The 19,574-nt window shown below is 40.0% G+C and overlaps 1 protein-coding gene across 1 annotated transcript in view; it reads left to right on the top strand.

Moving 5' to 3' along the window:
* The window catches only part of LOC146512705 (protocadherin-15-like), a 231,453-nt gene that overhangs the window by 187,324 nt on the left and 24,555 nt on the right, over nucleotides 1–19,574 (top strand). The window contains exons 32-34 of the mRNA XM_085171180.1: nucleotides 1,581–1,757; nucleotides 6,203–6,421; nucleotides 10,577–10,687. Of these exons, the coding sequence (XP_085027306.1) occupies nucleotides 1,581–1,757; nucleotides 6,203–6,421; nucleotides 10,577–10,687 (507 nt within the window). The remainder of the gene's footprint in view (nucleotides 1–1,580; nucleotides 1,758–6,202; nucleotides 6,422–10,576; nucleotides 10,688–19,574) is intronic.

Raw genomic sequence — 19,574 nt, 5'->3', positions numbered from 1 at the left:
ACATGGGGTTTTTAACAACAGTAGTTAAAGAGCAAAAACACTCTTGTCTTTAAAATGTAGACGTGCTCTTATAATGATTTCCGAAAATGTCCTTGTAAGAATAAGATCTCAAGTGTTTCATTAAACTAGAACACAATCTCTAAAACAGGAACATGCAAACCACCACAGTTACAGAGTGCACAATGGCAATTGTTCGTTTTTAATTGACGTTAAGAGCTACTAGTTTTAATACAGTGCTGTGCAAAAGTCTTGAGCTCCCTTTCATTTCTTTGCAATATTAACAAGCCACTCACCTCTCTCCTGGCCTCCATAAATACTGATTGCAATTTCAGTTAAAAGTTCATCAGACCTGTTTCCACTGCTTTTCACTCTACTTCTTTTGTAATTTGTGTAATTTCTCCACTGAAACCATTTCTGATGAGGCTGGCACAGAACAGCACACCTGTGTCCTGTGCCATGTTTGCTGAATCTTTCCTGTTTTATTGACTGCCACATACAGTTCACCTGCTGTAGATAATTTTTTAGGCATGCCAGTTTTTCTTTTGTCCTCCACTTGTCCAGGCTTCTTTCCTTTTTTTCTGTCCTTGAATGATTCATAGGTCAGTTATTTCCTAACAAACAAACAAACGTAAAAGAACAATTTCTCTGAAAGTGGTCAGCCAGAAGAAGTGGGATGAAAATAACAGTCAGTATCCAAAGAAAAACTCTGAAAGCCTGGAGAACTATTGCTCAAGACCCTTTTAAAAAATTGAAAGAAAATCTGGTTACTTGGAAGCAAAATAGAAAGAAATGAGCAGTAACTAAAAACATTTTCACAGTACTGAACAGCTTTTGTATTGTTTTCTCTTTTGTTGAGAGCAATTTTAAAGGGTATTTGAAAGCCTCTAATGGCAAACATTAGCTATTTTGTTACCTATGCTATCAGTCATCCCCTTTCTGCCTCCTACTCTCTCTATCACTTGCTATATTCAAAGTACCTGACCTTATCCCCACATCAGTGGCAGCTGGAAAGTAAAACACTAAATGCATTTTCTTTTGTGTGACGACAGTCAAGCAAAACACAAAATGTGTAAATCACTGCATGATATGATATTTTATATACACATTCAACAATGGGCCTTTCTGTGACACGTAGCAAATACTCTGCACAGCTGGTGCTGGACTGATGCTTTGTTTTGCCTTGCAAATACAGTATAATTTGTTAATGATGTTTTAAAGCACTTGTCATCTTTTCTGTCTGATTCACACCCACATGCACATGCAGACACACATGAGTTAGTGTTCCTGCTGTGAGCAGGTGTTTCTGGGGGGACAGAAATCAATATTGCTCAGCAGGAGTCTGCCTGGCTGACAGGATTTTTTAAAAATGTGCATGTGGTGGTGTGTGTGTATGTATGTGTGATGTGGTGTGTTTGGAGTCTGACGGCTTTGTCTGTCCATATATATGAGAACTTGTTTGGATCTAAGAAACAGTATTTTTCTCTACATTAATGTGTGTATGTGGATGTCATGCTGGGAATACTGAAGGGGTTATAATGCTTTGATGCTGTATATCAAAATCCAATCTTTTCAATCCTCAGCATTTTGGAACGCTATGTCCAGGAACAGATACCAGGAGCAAAGGTTGTCGTGGAAACCATCGGGCCTCACCGCCATGGGGATGGGATGGAGCAGGAAGACTACACCAAGTCAGACCTTATGATTTATGCCATCGACCCACTGACGAATAGAGCTGTATCAAGGCAGGAGCTCTACAAGTAAGAACTTTACCAACAAGCTAGCTTTATATGTAGAAAAGAACAGAAACTAATCTACGTGGCTTTGCAATTAAAACTGGGTTAGGCTACATCCTATAGTTGTGTTGTACATGTACAATAACAATAAAGGGCTATTCTATGTAGAATGTCCACCTTTTATTTAAGTTCTAAGTTTTTACATATCAGGACATAATAAATTATTTTCTTGTCCTTAGCAGCTCTTAAAATTCACAGGTGAACCACAACACATGACATGTTACACCATGCTATCATTTATTGAACAAAAACTGAGCCAACATCCAGAGACAGTGTGTGAAAAACTAAGAACAACCCAATGGTTGAGTAGCTAGAACCATCTTTAACAGCAATAACTTGAAGAAATTGTTTTCTGTGTGATTTTTCTCAGTCTCTCACATTGTTGTAGGGGGTTTTTCTTTATAGAAATGCTTCAGTTCATTGAGATTTTGCAGGCAGTCGTTTATCCTCCTACATTTCAGTTGTGCTGAGGTCTCGAGCTTGACTAGGCCATTGCAAGCCTCTGTTGCAGACTTGCCGCTGTGTTTGGGATCATTGGTCTGCTTTAGAATAGAATAGAATAGAATTCAACTTTATTGTCATTGCACATGCACAGGTACAGGGCAACGAAATGCAGTTTGCATCCATCCAGAAGTGCTTTAGTGATATAGATATATTACAATATATATTAGCAATAATATAGATATGTAAGTATGTTACAGAAATGGGTCTATTATGGTATGTTATAATGTACACGGTATGAAGTATGTTATGAATATTCTATAACTATAAGTATGTACAGGCTGTAGTGAGTACAAGCTATGTACAGGCTATGAACAGGATATAAATATGAAATAAAAAAAACTATACAGAAATCTGAGATATACAGTCATACAGAAATGTGAACTATGCAAGTTATACACAGTTGTAGGATTAAAAATTATCGTATGATTATTTACACAGAACTATACAGTAGTGCAGTTAAGATAAGTGAGATATGTGGATAATTTCTACAGAGGTATATAAAGTGCTAGTGATTGTGAATGGTGGTTCAGTCCATGTTATTATTGTGTGTTTGAGGGTACGGTTGTCCATTGTGTGTGTGTGTAGGTGGTTGTGGGTGTGTGTATGTCCAGTCCATGAGTTTAACGTGGGTCAGATGTCAGGAGGCAGAGTTCAGGAGTCTGACAGCTGTGGGGAAGAAGCTGTTCCGGTACCTGGTGGTCTTAGTCCGGAGGCTCCTGTAGCGCCTCCTAGAGGGCAGGAGGGTGAAGAGTCTATGTGATGGGTGACTGGGGTCTTTGATGATTTTCCCAGCCCTTTTCAGACACCGCTTCCTGTATATGTCTTTTATGGCAGGAAGTGGTGCTCCGGCGATGCGCTGGGCAGTTTTCACGACCCTCTGCAACGCCTTCCGGTCCGAGGCAGAGCAGTTCCCATACCAGACTGTTATACAGTTGGTCAGGATGCTCTCGATGGTACAGCGATAGAAGTTCACCAGGATGTCTGAGGACAGGTGGTTTTTCCTCAGAGTCCTCAAGAAGAAGAGGCGCTGGTGAGCCTTCTTGACCAGCTTGGAGCAGTTGGTCGTCCAGATGAGATCCTCGGAGATGTGGACTCCCAGGAACTTGAAGCTGCTCACACGCTCCACAGCCGTCCCCTTAATGTGGATGGGTGGATGTGGGTCAGCATTCCTCCTGTAGTCCACGATGAGCTCCTTGGTCTTCTCTGTGTTAAGCAGCAGGTTGTTTCTGTCGCACCACTCAGCCAGACAATCCACCTCCTCCCTGTAGGCGGCCTCATCGTTGTCACTGATGAGGCCAATCACCGTGGTGTCATCTGCAAACTTAATGATGGTGTTGGAACCATCAGCAGGTCTGCAGTCGTGGGTGAAGAGGGAGTAGAGGAAAGGGCTCATCACACAGCCTTGTGGTACACCGGTGTTCATTGTGATTGTAGATGAGCAGTGGTTATCCAGCCGGACATGTTGGGGGCGGTTGGTCAGGAAGTCCAGTAACCATTTGCAGATGAGGGAACTGATGCCCAGGTCTGTCAGTTTTCTGATGAGTTGTGAGGGGTGGATTGTATTGAATGCTGAACTGAAGTCTATAAACAGCGTAAACAACCTTTACCCACTTTAAAGTGGGTAAAGGTTTTTACCCACTTTAGCTGTCAGTTTTGATGCATGCTTGATCATCGAGGTAATTAAACCCCAAAAAGTTGATTCTGTTCATCTGGACGTATCGTTTTCAGTGGGAGAAATGTTTCAGCACTCATCCAAGTGACTTCTTTAGTCTCAGCTGACTGCAGGTTTCCCAACCTTATAAACAGTGCATTTGCACAATGACTGAACCTAGCACAACTGATGAACAATGTGCTGTGAGGTCAGTTCCTTGATATGCAAATTGTCATGACCATTGATCAGCAACCACTGGTCAAAGACCATCAATCAATGGCCGTGAGTACCATTCACAGAGAGTTGGAGAATGGCTGCAATCACAGCATTGTAAGATGGTGACAGATGTACCCTTAGGTGTGCTCCTCGTTTCAGAGATGGTCTTTCCCTTTTCACATAAATGGCCTCCTTGACTTCCTGCTCAAACCAGTGTTCCTCACTGTCCAGGATGTGTACATCCTCATTATTGAAAGAGTGTCCACTGGCCTGACTGGCCCGTGTAAATAGACTGCAGAGTCTTGGCCTGACGAAGTAGCTCTTCTGTGTTGTGCCCTCCGCTTAACCAGAGGTTGTTTGGTTTCACCGATGTATAAATCCTGGCAATCCTACTGGCACTTAACAGCGTACACTATGTTACTCTGTTTGTGTCGGGGGACCCGAACAGTTTTTGCCGCTAAACCCCCCTAATTTGGGGTTTGAAAGCCACGGACACGCAGTGTTGAGAGAAAATGCATCTAAATGGTTCTGATACTCCTGACACATTTGGGATCACTAAGGGTTTTTTCTTAGGCAGCAGTTGTCACTTGGATGAATGATGAAACAAAAAGAAGCCCACATCATCATACCTGCATCACTGTTCTTGACAGTCAGCATGTGCTTCAGTTTCTACCCAATATGACGCTCTGCATTTTGACCAGATATCTGCACAATGTTCTTGTTTGTCCAAAGGCCATTCCTCCAGATGTCTTGTGGTTTCCTCAGATTCAACTTGGCAAACCTAAACTGTTCAACCTAAACTGTTCCCGTTTTAGAGAGAAGATGCTTTCTTTGACAATCCTTACAAACAGGCCATATCCCTTCAGTCTTTTTCTAATTGTACTGTCATGTATTTTAACATTTAACTTGCTAACTGAGGCTTGTAAAGTCTGAGATGTAGCTCTTGGGTTTTTCAAAATTTCTGACCTTGGGTTGAATTTGCAGGTAAGATTGGCAACTGCCTTGAATGTTTTTCACTTATAAATAGCATTTCTTACTGTAGAATGATGGACAATTTGATGGGCATTCAAATTGTTTGGAAATCACTTTATAACCCTTTTCAGATTGATGGGCAACAACAATTGCTTTTTTGATGTTAGTAACACTCAGCTGAATGCTTCAGAGCAGCAAACTGCCAAAACCTCTCCTTTTATAGAGGTGCTCACACTGGCTGATGATCTGTTAATCAAGTTGCATTTTATTAACACCAGCTGGCTGCTACCCTTTAATTCCCGTGGAAGCAGCAAGGGTGTGTTTTGGCCTAGTATTTGTTAAATAAATAATGAATTTGTGTAATATTTCATGTGTTGTTGTTCTCCTGGGTTTTTATTTACCTGATTTTAAGACCTGTTAAGGACCCAACCATTTCTATTATATTCTAATTCATAAAATATTTGAGTTTAAAAGGGTATTGTTTCCTTTTATGTGAATGTATGTTTAAAGAATATATACTGATCATTTAGTTGATGGTAATTCAAGTCTGAGGGGGAACTCAGGTCTGTCACCTGAGTTCCATGTCTGTTTTCTTGGCTCTATTTTAGGCTTCAGATAATCTAGCCCATGACATGGGTCTTAAGCCTTTTTAGACAGGATCAGGTGAATAGCTTAAAGAGCAAGTCAGCGGCCTGTTGGGTTGAGAAGAGGGCCTTTTACCCAGGAGAGCCAGGTCTGAATCTGTAGACTGTATCAAAAAGATGATGTATAGTTTCAAATAACTGGGAAGGCCAAATTGCTCAGCTAGAGGTTTCACAAACCAGTGGATGATGTCCCATTGGCTACAACTGTCTTTTATATAAAGGTGTGGAAGGGTTTTGCTTCAGGTTATATGTGTGTGTGATGGGAGTTGCAGAGAACAGAGAAGTGAAAACAAGAGAAAGACTGTTAACTTTGAATTTCTTGGTGTTTTTATGCTATTTCTGTTTTGCTAACTTTGAGCCTTTACATGAGATATGCAAAAGATATGCGTGTTCTTAGTTACACTGTGTGTCTTTTATCCAAGGTTTCTTGATGGTAAACTTTTGGACATCAATAAAGAGTTTCAGCCCTTTCTCCCTCCTGGTGGCCGGATTTTGGAAATCCGAACCCCTGAAGTGGTTAACAGTGTAAAGAAAGCTGTGCAGACTGTAGGCTACACAGAGGGGGCGCTGTTGGCTCTGGCTGTCATTATCATTATCTGTTGTGTACCCGCCATACTGATTGTCATAATCACCTACAAACAGTAAGTACGATTTATATATTCTACAGATGCTTTATGTGATGAGATTGTGTTTAAAGAACAAGGCTGATAATACTCTGCATATTTCCTATTGTCAACAAATGAACAACAGACCAAAAATTTACCAAAAGCAAACTGGTCCCGCAAATAGTTAAATGAGTAGCCAAAGCTATTAAAATAGAGCTCAATACCTCCCTTTGTGGCTCAAAAAACATTGGAAATCTGTAATATGGGCATGCTGCACTAAGTGACCGTGTTCCTTCATTATAATCAACCTGAGAACTGTTGTTCATTTTGAGTCAATGTGCCCCTGGCATATTGAGCCACAACTAAAAGTGCTCCAAACCAGATGCATCATTAATTTAATGCCTGAATAACATTTGATATAAACAAAAGCATCCGTCCACTTTAGAAAATCCTGAGTGTTTTTTTTATTTATTAGGAGCAAACTGTTAAAACTGTAAAAGCTGTTTGGGCAGGAAGGTCGTATGAAGAACCACCTTATCCATGTTTTTATTGTTAGTTTTGGTTTGTTTTGGGGGGTTTCACTTGATTGGGATTCATTTTTAGTTCCTTGATGAAAATGTGTATTAGTCAAGTATGAATCATTTGATTAAAATGTTTACACAACAGGAATCTGTTAAGTCAGCTGTAGAGTGTTGTGCAACAGTCTTGAACCACCCCTCATTTCTTTACTTTTTGCTTCCAAGCAGCCAGACTTTCTAGTTATTGTTAAAGTGGTCTTGGGAATTAGTTCTCTTGGCTTTCTGAAGGTCTCTGGAAGTTTTTCCTTGGCTTTTTAACTCATTTGCAGTTCAGTTTCTGTACATTTTTAGAAAATTAATTATAGAACAAAGAAGACCTAAAGAAGATAAACAGTATCTAAAAAGTCAAGTCTTTGTGAAATATAAAGATCCCCAAAAGTCCAGACACAGGACCTGATAGATCAGTTGGTCCATCATCACCCAAAATCCATCAGAAATTATCTCAAGGAAGGGAAACAGTGAGAAAAAGTCCATAAGAACTGGACTGAAACTCAATAATAACAAGTCTTATAGAGTGATAAATGCAAATTTGAAGTTTTTCTTTTGTTACCAGTGTCTACAGTCTAAAGAGGGACTGTAAAACACAGCTGAGGCTCTATCATGGTCTGTATTTCAGTAAGTGGCTGTGACGTTGGACCCGTTACACACAGAACACGGACGTGATGACAGCACTTCTTTATTTACTCGTTTGGTTTTACTGTGGTTTTGTTTACTGGGACACAGACACTCCTGCTCTGCTGTCACGTCTGCTCTCCTCTCTCTCCAACTGTCACTGTGAACATATGAAGAGTCACAATCACATTCACATCCCAGCACACCTGTCTACCCTGCCCCTGTGTCGCCCCGGGAGCTCACTGCGTCACCCCTCCTCTGCAGCCGGCCAGAGACCACACCCATGCCACAGTGGTATTGAAGAGCTTGTCAAAGCTGATTGGCATGAGCTGTGCTTTGGGATGACAATGATCTCAAAACCACTATTAGTGCAGTAAAAGCATACCTGAATAGATAAATCATACAGTGAAGGACTATCAGTCGTGGATTGGCTTTCCCAGAGCCCAGAATTCAACATTACTGAAGCAGTGTGGGATCATCTTGACAGAACAGCTTCAAGAAGCCTGGAGAACTATTCCTGAAGACTACTTAAAGAAATGACAAGAAAGCTGGATGAGAGGGTTCAGACTGTGCTGAAGAATAAAAGTGGTCTTATCCAATAGTCACTAACAAGCTTATTAGAATTGTAAAGAAATGAGAGGTAACTCTATTTAAACTAATGGCTCAATTAAAAACACTTAAGAGAATTCAAGCTGCGTTGAAGAATACCAGATATTGATTTTTAAGCTTGTTAGAGTTGTACAAACCCTGCCTTTGTCTTATATTCTGTATATATAGATATTCATATATAGGCACATGTTAAAATAAATAAATTACTGCATCGATTTCCCATTTTTTTTAGCAAAATATCAACAAATGAGGAGTGGTTCAAAGTCTTTTGAAGCTCTTTGTAATGTATGTCTGATGCTGACACTTTCACTTCAAGCACAATTATGTCAGTGGCTGGAAAACGTGTGCATGAAGTTAAATCATCAGCATAAATTTGGCTCAACAAATTTATAATGCATGCATTTAGGTGCTCAAAACTAATCAGTATGAACGGAGGATTTGACTTCTAGTGTAGCAAAGATAACAAGCCATATAGAAGACTTATCAATTTCTTTCAAGAGCATGTAGGCAGTCAAGCAGAACTGACAGTCGCTCTTTTTCCACTGTTTATCATCACCTGGGCCAGTCAGTTCCCCAGACTATTCAGCATGGCAGACTGCCCCCAGAGTGCCAATTCTAATAGTTTGTTTAGCTAACCACAGTGAAAGGCTATTAATTTTATCCATCTCCCAAACACGTGTGAACCATTTCACACATACACACACATCTGAATTAAATCAGTGCATTTTGGAAAGAGCCTTTTATCCTGCTGAGAAACAGAGACAAATAACAGACAACAAGAGGGAATATGAAGACAGAAAAAACATAAAAGCAATCATCAGCATGATAATCACTAGTATCTTTTGCCAAATTACTTTAATGAAGACCAATTGTCCAACTTTGCTTGTAAATTGCAGTAAGTAAACTTGGCTAACAAGAAGAACTGTGATTAATGGCTCAAATAATAACTAATCTTTCTCTTTCTCATCTGCCGCATCTGTCGCCACCAGATTCAAAGAGTGAGTACCGCTTTTATTTTCCCAAGATAAAATATTAATGTCATGGCTGTCTTAAACACCTTTCACTTTGATTAATCTGTTGACTTTCATTGTACAATAAGATGGATGAGATCAGAAAGAGCTATGAAACGGAGAGGACAGCAGACTATCAAACAAATGAATCCTGAAGAACATGGAGCATAAATGTCCAGAGCAGATGCTTTTATTAGAGTGTGTGTGTGTGTGTGTTTTCATTTGTGCGTCAAGTAGTAGTGCATATCAGGATTATGTAGAGTGGATAACAGTAGCACTCCTACGTTTTTATTTGAAGTGAGGATATAAAACTTTAAGCAGTCATTTCAACATATTGTTGCAGCGTCTGATGTTAGCAAACATTTACTGCATTATGCTGTGTGGTTCGTATTACTCAGTCAGTGTACTTATTTTGAGTTCTTACTACTCGCATCTGCATTCCCCCGTGTTTTATGATGCCATGCATTAAAACTTGAGTAGTTTGGGACTTTAGCACCTGCTGCACCTCAACAAGAAATAGAGGCTTGTCGTTACTGGGTGGAGAAACTAAACTACCCTGCCACAAAAAGCACTTGCAGACTCCAGTATTTCTTTGGACATTTTCACTGTGGCATTGTTGCAGTAACCTTATTTCCATCCAGAGTTTGCAATAAGAAGCTATTTACTGCATTAATTAGGATTAAATATTATATTGCAAGCCAACACTTATTAATCACTGTGGTAATTATCCAACAGAAGGCTCTTACCTATTTGCTTATTTATCCAGGTGGTGATTTATTATTGTTTTTTAGCCTGGCAGTGCATTATAAGAGTGCTACAGTATCTGCAAGACTGAATCTGAAAATACTACTATTATAATACTACTACTAAATATACTTTTTTTTAGCATTTTGTTATGCTGATATTTCCTAATTGCAGCCAAGGCTTATATATTCTTAGACAGATTGCTGCAGGGAAAATCTTAAGGGATCACCAGTGTCATGACAGTGCATCCTCATGGAAAATGTAAATATGAGGCCAGAAATGTCAGCCTCACTGTGGTAGTAATGAAAAGGTCAGAGGTTACCACATTCAGACATCTTAATCCCCATGGACTAATGAATCTCTGTGGAAAATGTGACAGAAAACATTTGGGATTGTTTAGTCAGAACTAAAGTGCAGAACAGACTGATGTTTCCTCTACAGCAGACACTGGATAGTGAAATGATTTTTGTGTTAATAACAAGGTATTGATAGAACACAGAGGAGACATTTTAGAGAAAGTAGAAAGTTAGAGCCTTTGTGCTTGATTATGCCTACTTCACTGTTTTCAATGGTTGGTTCAAATGGCTTTGCTCTTACTTTAGATAACTAACTCTGCATTTCCTCTCTGCTCTGTCCAGGCGTCAAGCAGAGTGCGCCAAAACAGCCCGCATCCAGATGGCACTGCCAACAGGCAAACCTGGGGGAGGCACTGCCAACAACCTGTATGAAGAGCTGGGTGACAACGCCATGTAAGTGATGTGTGAAAGTGGCATTTAAACCGATGAGCCAAAGCACAGTCGTTAGCTCACATTTTGACGGCTGTTAAACTTCAGACTTTGGCAGAGTGGGCACTTTGGGAGCTTTGTGGTGCAGTCAGACCATTTCAACACATTTTCAATATTGATGTGAACTATGTTCCTGCAGTTCAACATGCACTCTTGATTCCCAACAGAATAAAAGTTGCAATTTAAATATTATCCCAGTTTGGTTCTGTTAAACTACTAAGGCTTCATGGTGGGAGAGTATACACAAAACCTTGCACATTCTATATAAATATACCACATATCAAACAGTGTTGACAGGAAAGCGATCGCCACCTGGACATGCTTGTATAACAAATCAAAATGCAGAACTCGGAGCGTGGTTACACAAACTATAACATCACTGTATTTTATTACTGAATGCTTCTTATAAGTGAACCTTGCACCCATTATTGGAAAAGTCGACTGTGTTGGTTCTTGATCCTTAATCAGCACATATCATCATGACTGACAGACTTGTTGAACAACCATATTTAAAAACTTGGCAGCAAAGATTTGCAATCAGACTAATTGGAGAAAGCCTTGAGCCAGTCTTATGTCCAGCTAATAAATGCTAAGAAGGCTTTGCTCACACAAAAAGCAGTCTGCATCAGATTGTTGGGAAGCTTGCTGCTTTAACTACAAGTCTGGTTACTGGGTGTTTTTCAGTACTAAGCAAAACATACAAAAATGTAGTAAATGTTGTAGTTTGAATAAAGCATGGTGAGATTTTATTTTAGCATTTTCACTGGAATAGAACTCAGTGATTTATCAACACACTTGAGTTGCTTTGTTGAACTTTCCCAAATCACTCCTAAGCCAAGAGACTTTTCAAGGATTTATATGCCGAGTTAAAATATCTTTGGGCTTTTGTGAAAGTAGTCTTTTTTTTTAATCGGCGGGGGACATGGCCTTTGCTTTATTTCACATTTTCCACTGGCCAGAGAAACTGACACAAGCAGAGATGACACAGTCTTAGATTAATCAAGCAGACCTTGTAACCCCGCATCAAACTAACACCAAACAAAGCTCTGAGTTTTGAATGTGTTAACAGTCAGAGATAAACTCTGAAAATCACTCTCTGCTCTTTCTTACATATTGTAATGCATACTAATGTCCTCTCTTTTAAAAAAAACTGAATGTCAGCCAATCTGGCCTTACAGCAGCAGTCACTTCAGGGGCAAGTGATTCTATTCACATGAAAAACTATACAAACCTAAAACTTCAAATTTGGTTTAGTAACAACTGCAAAACATTAAGGTCAAAGTAGAAAAATAAGCTCAGGTGTCCTTGTGCTTCCATCAGATGTTGACAACTTTACTTTCACATAACACAAAATTATCAGCATTAAAAAAAAAACCTATACGATAATGAGTCAGTGACTCTGAACCTGTTCTAAAATCTGATGCAACACAAATAAGGCCCAACAGATCCCGCATCTGTTTTAGTCATGATGGTCGTAGGCAGCCTTCTCACTGAATGTCCCATGATGGGTAACCTTTGAAAAATGGCACCACTCCGGACCCAGAACAGGAGGGAAGAGGTTAATGACACATTTTTAGAAATGTCAAACCACACTTTTTGGATGGTCCATTTGGTAACACCGTCACCTCACAGCAAGAATTTTGCTGATTGAAACTCCATCTGGGGCTTTGTGTTTGGAGTCAGGATGGTCCTGTGCCTGCGTGGGCTTCCTCTGGGTGCTCTTTTCCACCCACAGTCCAGAGACATGCATTTTTAGGTTAACTGGTGCTGCAAAATGGCTAATGAATGTGAAGTTGATTTTTTTTTTTAATATATGGGATAAAGCACCTTGTGAATGTTTGATTAAAATGTGTCTTGCGGTCTAAAGTGCTTTGAGTGCTAAATGCAAGTAGTGTATATTAGGTCAGTCAAATTTAAAAACAATCTTTTTCTTCACTCGCCTTCATGCCAGATTGTTTTTGATTGCATTTGCTTTGCAACCAATTTATTTGTTTAATCATATGGTCATGGACCGTTGACAGTAAACTGAAGCAATACAAATAGGCTTTTAGGTGATTATTGTGAAATTACTTTAACTTTTTATTAATTTTGTCCTCTATCTCGACTCACTAGATGGGCAATAAAACTAAAAGGTTTTTTTGCCCATTTACTCCGTGTGGCCTTAAAAGGTCCCTTATTTCTGTCGGTTTTATACCAAACTGTGCTTAATTTATTCCCAGTTGTTACTAGTTTGATACATTTGACTTGGTTAAACAGGTTTCTAATAAGAACTGTACGTACAGACACCATATTAACTTTTATCTGAAAGTTTTCTGACTTGCTCATGCACACATACACTGAAGGCACACAGATAGTTCATTTACAATTCCTTACTGGAGCGTTAAGGAGAAGTTGAGAGGAATTCTTATCAGCATTACATGCATCACTGGTTTCCTGCCTGTCCTTGATATGCCTCCCCACTCCCATTAACATGAGAGCAATTCATATGCAAGATAGCAGAAACTATCTGCTAATGACAACAAGGGATTTCTAACTGTATGCGTGTTTGTCATTGTGTGCGTGTGTGTGTGTGTGGATGTGAGATGATTAAAGCCCAAGCGATTCCCTGAAAAACGTGTGCTGAAATGAACTTGGATATGAGATAATTGAAATAAATGCGTCCCGTAATTTATAAAGACTGCCCCGGGCGATAATTATTTCTATTGATAAACTGCAGCTCGTGTTTAACTCAAGTGGGATCTTCCTGTATTTGTGCGTGTATGTGTGTTTACTAGGAATTCTTCCCTAATACTTCCACATCTATACTACTGTATCTGCATCTCTGCCTTCTTGCAGGCACTGAATCTCTAAAAACCATAAAACCCGGCAAAGTGCAAAAGTTTGCACATTTATAATTAAAGCCCATTATCAAACTGCTCAGTAGACTGATTTTCAAAGCTTTTTTAGATGTAATTATCTTTAGCTGTTCTCTTGACAGACTTAGCTTTTAATGTCTGTTTTCAATTACCTGTGAAAAATTAGGTGTTCTTAGCTTATTATTAGCAGCACATTAAATGAAGCATGTTTTTTAAATGTTAAATTAATAGTCACATTATTAAGTGATACAGCATATTTCATATCTTGGGCTGGCTACATAACCAGATCTGTAGAATAAGTCCAGATTTGTTCAAATATGTATATTTGCATAATGTCCCCTTGTATCCATGGTGATACAGGACTTTTTTTTTCTCTTTTCTTTAATGGTGCTAGGCCATTAGGTAGGAGAAGAGCTTAATTTCAGCCAAGAAATTAAATTACAGAATAATACCCTATGATTTTAAGTACATGGAAATAACTAAAGAAATTAGGGGGGGAAAAGGATTTTTCTAAAATGACGTATTATTTTTAAATTATTAAAAAAAATTTAATCAAAACATCAAAATAAAAGTTTTAAATGAAATGCTTCAGTACATCTTAGACAAGCACTAAAATGTGTTCAAGGTGTTTTTTGCAGCCCCCATTCCTGAAGCAGCTGTCAAATCTTAGTATATAGTAAATATCTTAATGTATAGTAGTAAAGTATTTATCAAGGGTAAATAAAAGCCATAAAAACAAGGAAGACTGCATTAACACTCAACAGCAGCACAACCAGGGCACAAAAGTTATAGATATAATAAATGGATATATTAAAAAACAAAAAGAAAAAACAGCATCCCAGTGTTCCCCTACTTGTCTCTGATCTGCTACCATGTTTTATAGACACTGACCAAATTACTCCTTCATAAAGCCTCTGTCACACAGGCCTATAAACCAGTGACCTCATGGAAACCTCCAGGCACCGAGGGAAAAAGTGTATTCCCTGTCCAGTAGCTGAGTGGTTGCACGCCACGCTGTTTGCTGAAACTAACAAGCCTTCCAAGGAAATGTTCCACCTTTTAACACGTGCTGGTTCCAGCCATAGAAAGTATAGAAGATAGACTACGCTACAATGACATCACTCATTGGTTTCTGAAGGCCAGCTGTAAAGCTTCGAGATCAGCAAATTGTCTGTCACAATCTGAAACTGGATATGATGATGTTGGTGATAATGAGAGGACTGTTAACTGCATGATCATTGGCTGCTGCCTTATCAATCTCAAGTCAGTAGCCAGTGAGCATTAGATTGGATGGTTAGGCTTTCTTTTTGGCACTTAGAATGGTATTAATTAGGCAAAAATCTATTAACAATTATGTATTAAGTTCTGAAGATCTCTTATCTTGATATAAGATAGGTCTCATTTATTTAAAAAAGGTTGGGGGGGGGGGGGCGGGGGGGGGGGGGGGTAATAATCCAGTCTTTTAGTTCTGTTGTAGATTATTCTAAATTAAGTCCTAATGAAGTTTCTCTAAAACTGCCTGGAGCTCTTATCTTTCACAACTCTGACCATTTTATGATTTTTAAATTAATTTTATCACTCTAATCTTCTTCACATCTTATCATCTTCTTCATTTACTCTCTTCCACCCAACCTCATCCACCGCTGACAGACAAAAGTGAGTAGGATGTTGAAAGCTGTGTCTGTAACGAGGAGTGTAACTTTGTGAATGTGTGACATTTTTGTTCTAATTTTGTCCTGGATAGTAAGTAGTTATTCTTTTTATATATTCATGGTAGGTTGGTAGACCTCACAGCAAATGTGTTAACTGTTAGATTTTCTTTTAAAGCTGTATGGTTATGGGACACCAAGAGTCTGCAGAGTTTCGTCGCTGTCACAAACTAACACTACTGAATTCACTGATCAACATACTTTCGTTAGAGAGAAGAGAACGTAACCAGTACTTTGTTGTAAGAAAATCTGCATACTCTCAACGCCTCATGACACAGTAATCTATCCCCCCTTCAGATGTGGCATCGTTTATAGCAGTGCTGCAGAAACGTCTTTGTGGTGTGCTTAAAATCTAGTTTCCTTTGTTATTTAAATCTATTTTTTGTGCTTCATCTTTTGGCCCCCCTGGTAAAAAAACAGCACCGAAATAAAAACATCTTACCTCTTAAGATCCCTCTGCCTTTGGTTCCCGATCTTTTCTACATTTATCTGTTATTGTGAGGTGTGTTGTCATTACACGTGTCCAACCTCAGGTCTAGCAGAGTGTCCTCTTTTATCTGCCTTTCTACCTTTCCTCTTGATTCTGTTGTTGTCTCTTCTCATTGTAAAACATTTCATTTTATTTTTATCATTGCAATTGTTTTATCAGTGCTTTCATTTAAATTTCATTCAGCCACAATCCTTCTTCCATTTCATTTAACTTTGATTTATATAGCTACATTTTTCCTATTCATTATTACCATTGTCCCTCATATTTTATCTGTAATTCTTTTATTTCTTCTTTCATTCCATTTTCTGTCTCATTTTTCCCCCTCTATCCATGTACCAGCCGTTCAAACCACAGTGGTGCTGGCGGGAGTGGTGGCAGTTTGGATGAAAGTGACCGCCAACGTCTGATCTCAGACTTTGCCACTAGAGCAATTGCGGTCCATCGCCAGTGCGTTGCTAATGGAGGAGTGCTCCACAATTTCCCCAAATCTGAATCCAACATCACCTTTCTTTCTGATGAAAACCCCCTGACTATTAAAAATCCCATTTACCATGAGGATGGGACTATAAGTAGTCCAGAGACTCTTGGAAGAAGCCAAAGAAGAAAGGATCTTCTTGGGAATTTCTCCCCTTCCAGGAAAGGCCTTCGAGAGGCCTGGCTGAGGCTCAGCTCTCCCGTGTGTGATGTGGGGTTTGGTGGTTACAGCGGCAGTGACAGTGGATGGGGATCAGGTGGTGGACACAGCTGGACCCTCCCATCAAGACTGCATCGAAGAGAGATGTATGATGCTTTGAGGCGCCAAGTAGTTATGGATCCCGTTCAATGGGAGCTGGAGCTCCTAAAGGCCAAATTCAAAGAAAGTAGAGATGCTGGCCTGGATTCAGGCTTTGATCGTGGGCTGGATTCAGACGTAATGGGAAGCCCAAGTCTGGAACCCAAACTGACAGTGAAAGAACAAGCCAGACAGTTTGAGCAACAGGCACTCCAGGAAATGAGACAAAGGCAAAACAGAGACTCCCGAGGATCTCTGTCACCTGATATTTTACTTTCTGTTTTGCCAGAAACTCCTCAGCATTACAAGCATGCCCCCACCCAGAGTGTCCAGAATCCTCAGAATACAGAGGGACCCCCAAGTATCATCGTCACTCAGAGTGACGGAGGGACCCCTCCGCCAAGTCATAAGCCAACTCCTCCAGTGCTGCGGCGCTTTGGGGCAAATTTAACAGGAAATCAGGGTTCAGAAGACAGACTTCAGGTCCACTTGGAGTTTATTCCCGATCCTCCTTCAACACCTCCACCGCCACCACCGCACCCTCAAACCTCTGCTCCTCCTCCTCCACCTCCTCCTCCCCCCTCATCACCTCCTCCATGCCATCCTCCTTCCCAACTTCCTGGCTCTCCAGCTTCATCCATAGAGTGTAACCATATAGAAAAACAGGATCCTCCTCCTCCTCCACCCCCTACACCTCCACCGCCTCCGCCTCTCCCTCCCCCAGTGTCACCCTCAGTCCACCATCCATCCATGTTTGTCCTCCCGTCACTCTCAGAGGTGCCTGCTCTGCGGCCTGTGTCCCTCCGACCACCACCGCCGCCCCTACCGGTGGAACCCGAACCTCCCCGAAAAGAGCTGAAGGGAATCTTAAAGAACATCCAAAACATAGCAGACATTGAGAAATCTGTGGCCAACATGTTTAGCCAGATAGATCAGAAGCAGATTCCGCTAAAAAAGGTAAGGAAGAGCCGGGCCTCCATGGATTCCCTGGATTCTCTCGATTCCTTGGATGTGCTACCAGCTGGAGGGGGAGAAGGGGGAGACAGTGGTAAAGAAGGAGGAGGAGGAGAAGATCCTCCACCTCCACAGATTCAGCCCAACCCTAACATGAACTCCATCGTTGAAGAGCTTGAGAAGCGATTCCCCTCTCAGTCAACAATGCTCTAGCCTTTCCTTTTCTGGAATTTCTTCACACTGCTGCAGAGTCTACCATAAAGCTGTCAGAGAACGGATGTTCAACTTCAACACCATCAGAAAAGGAACTTCGCAGAATATACTGTAAACTCTACGGGCAAAAGAAAAATCATTTTTCTCTCAGCTGAAAGTTCTTGCTATGAACAAAAAAGAAGGTTAAAAGTCTCGCTGATGGGCGTTATTAAAACAAAACTTGTGAAGTATATCTTTCAGGTAAAGCCAATTACATACTTATACAACATACTATAAGTTATGCTCGGTCAGCAGGAGTCTGTGTTTTTCACACACTGATATTTAACGAGATACATAGTTGTTGACAGACACTTGCTGTAATGAGAAACTGATTACAAGCTGGACTCGGCTTCACCGCTCCCTCTGAACTTTGAAACAAGTTGATTACAGACGTATCAGATGTGAAAAAGAAAATCAGACAAGGAAGAACATTGTTAACTCTGACAACCTTGATTGATATTTGCCGGACGGGGATTCTTTGTCTTCAAATGGGTAATTTTGTTGCAGTATTTATGCTCTTACAGAGCAACAAGCGGTGATGCTTATTGATTGATGCAATTACTGCCACATTGAGTTTTTCCATTTAATTTATTCTTTGTTACACAGTTACAAAGTGCTGTCATCTTTACTGTGACATCGCAGAGTCTTTTTTGTTCCCCTGTACAATTACATTTTCTGTCTTGCCCTATCAGCAGGCTGCTGTCTGCAACCACATTTCCATCTTTTCTATAAATTTGAGCGGTGCACTGTTTATCCTTTTCTGTCAAGTCTCCTAAAAGTGTTGTTTCATATGCACAGCCCAGCCACAATATTAAAACCATCTTCCTGTCTCCTTGTTAAGTCTGAAGTACCTTCCCAGTTCTAGGCTCCATCAAAAGAAAATCCCTAAAGCAAACAAACAGGGACTATTTAGGATTTAAAATAGTCCAAAGTCTTCCAGCTCTAATAAGGTGATCAGAAAAAATGTCCTTAATGAATTGTAGCGTCCAGCCATCCATTAAAAAGAGGATTTACTTCTAATCCTGCTGACAGCAGGATTAGAAGATGATATTACACCAGCTACTAAGATGACATATAAAGAAGAGACACCATGTCAAGAGAGAAATGTTTCTTAAAAAAAAAAAAAAAAGTGCAAATAAATAAAAAAAAAACACTACTATAACTTTTCACACAAAGTAAAAAAAAGCTGCAAAAACTAAAGGCTTTGGGGGATGAGTGAAGTTAGCTTCACTAACCTCTAATGATCTGCCACCCCATAGGTAGCTACAGAGGTATTGTTAGACTAAAATAAATACCCAGATCTATCTCTTGTTTCCTTAAATGGTCCCCGAGCATTTTTTTTTTTTCAGTGCAGGACAGCTCATTCTCCTGCTGAGAGAGGCTGCTACCATCAGGCTGCCATGGGGCTGGGGAAATGCTGTTTGTCTCTAACAATGTTTACCTAGGTGGTATGTGTCAAAGTAGCATCTGTGCCACGACCCAAAGTTTCACTGATGGACATTTTATTATGATGAGATTGTATACTTTATATTTTACCTGTTCATGGTTTTAACGTAGGCGGCCTAATGGGTCCGTTTTTGATGGTAAAGCGATGTAAATTCAAGCTGTTCTTGCAAAACAGGATGGGATGTAAAATAGGCTGCCGGCTTGCTAAGGGGCAGTGGTTTCGAGGGTTCGGACTGTGTTTGCAATTATCTTGTTTGCTTCAAGTAAATTGACAGCAATGTCGACTCTGGTAATTCTGTGAATAAACTTCCTGTATCATCTTCTCCTATAATGTAAGGAGACTGTCTGTATTGTCATGTTGTGTGTCATGTTG

Source organism: Neolamprologus multifasciatus, chromosome 8, assembly GCF_963576455.1.
Source record: "Neolamprologus multifasciatus chromosome 8, fNeoMul1.2, whole genome shotgun sequence".
In the NCBI taxonomy this organism is placed as follows: domain Eukaryota; kingdom Metazoa; phylum Chordata; class Actinopteri; order Cichliformes; family Cichlidae; genus Neolamprologus; species Neolamprologus multifasciatus.
This window is presented reverse-complemented; position numbering and strand designations above follow the sequence as displayed.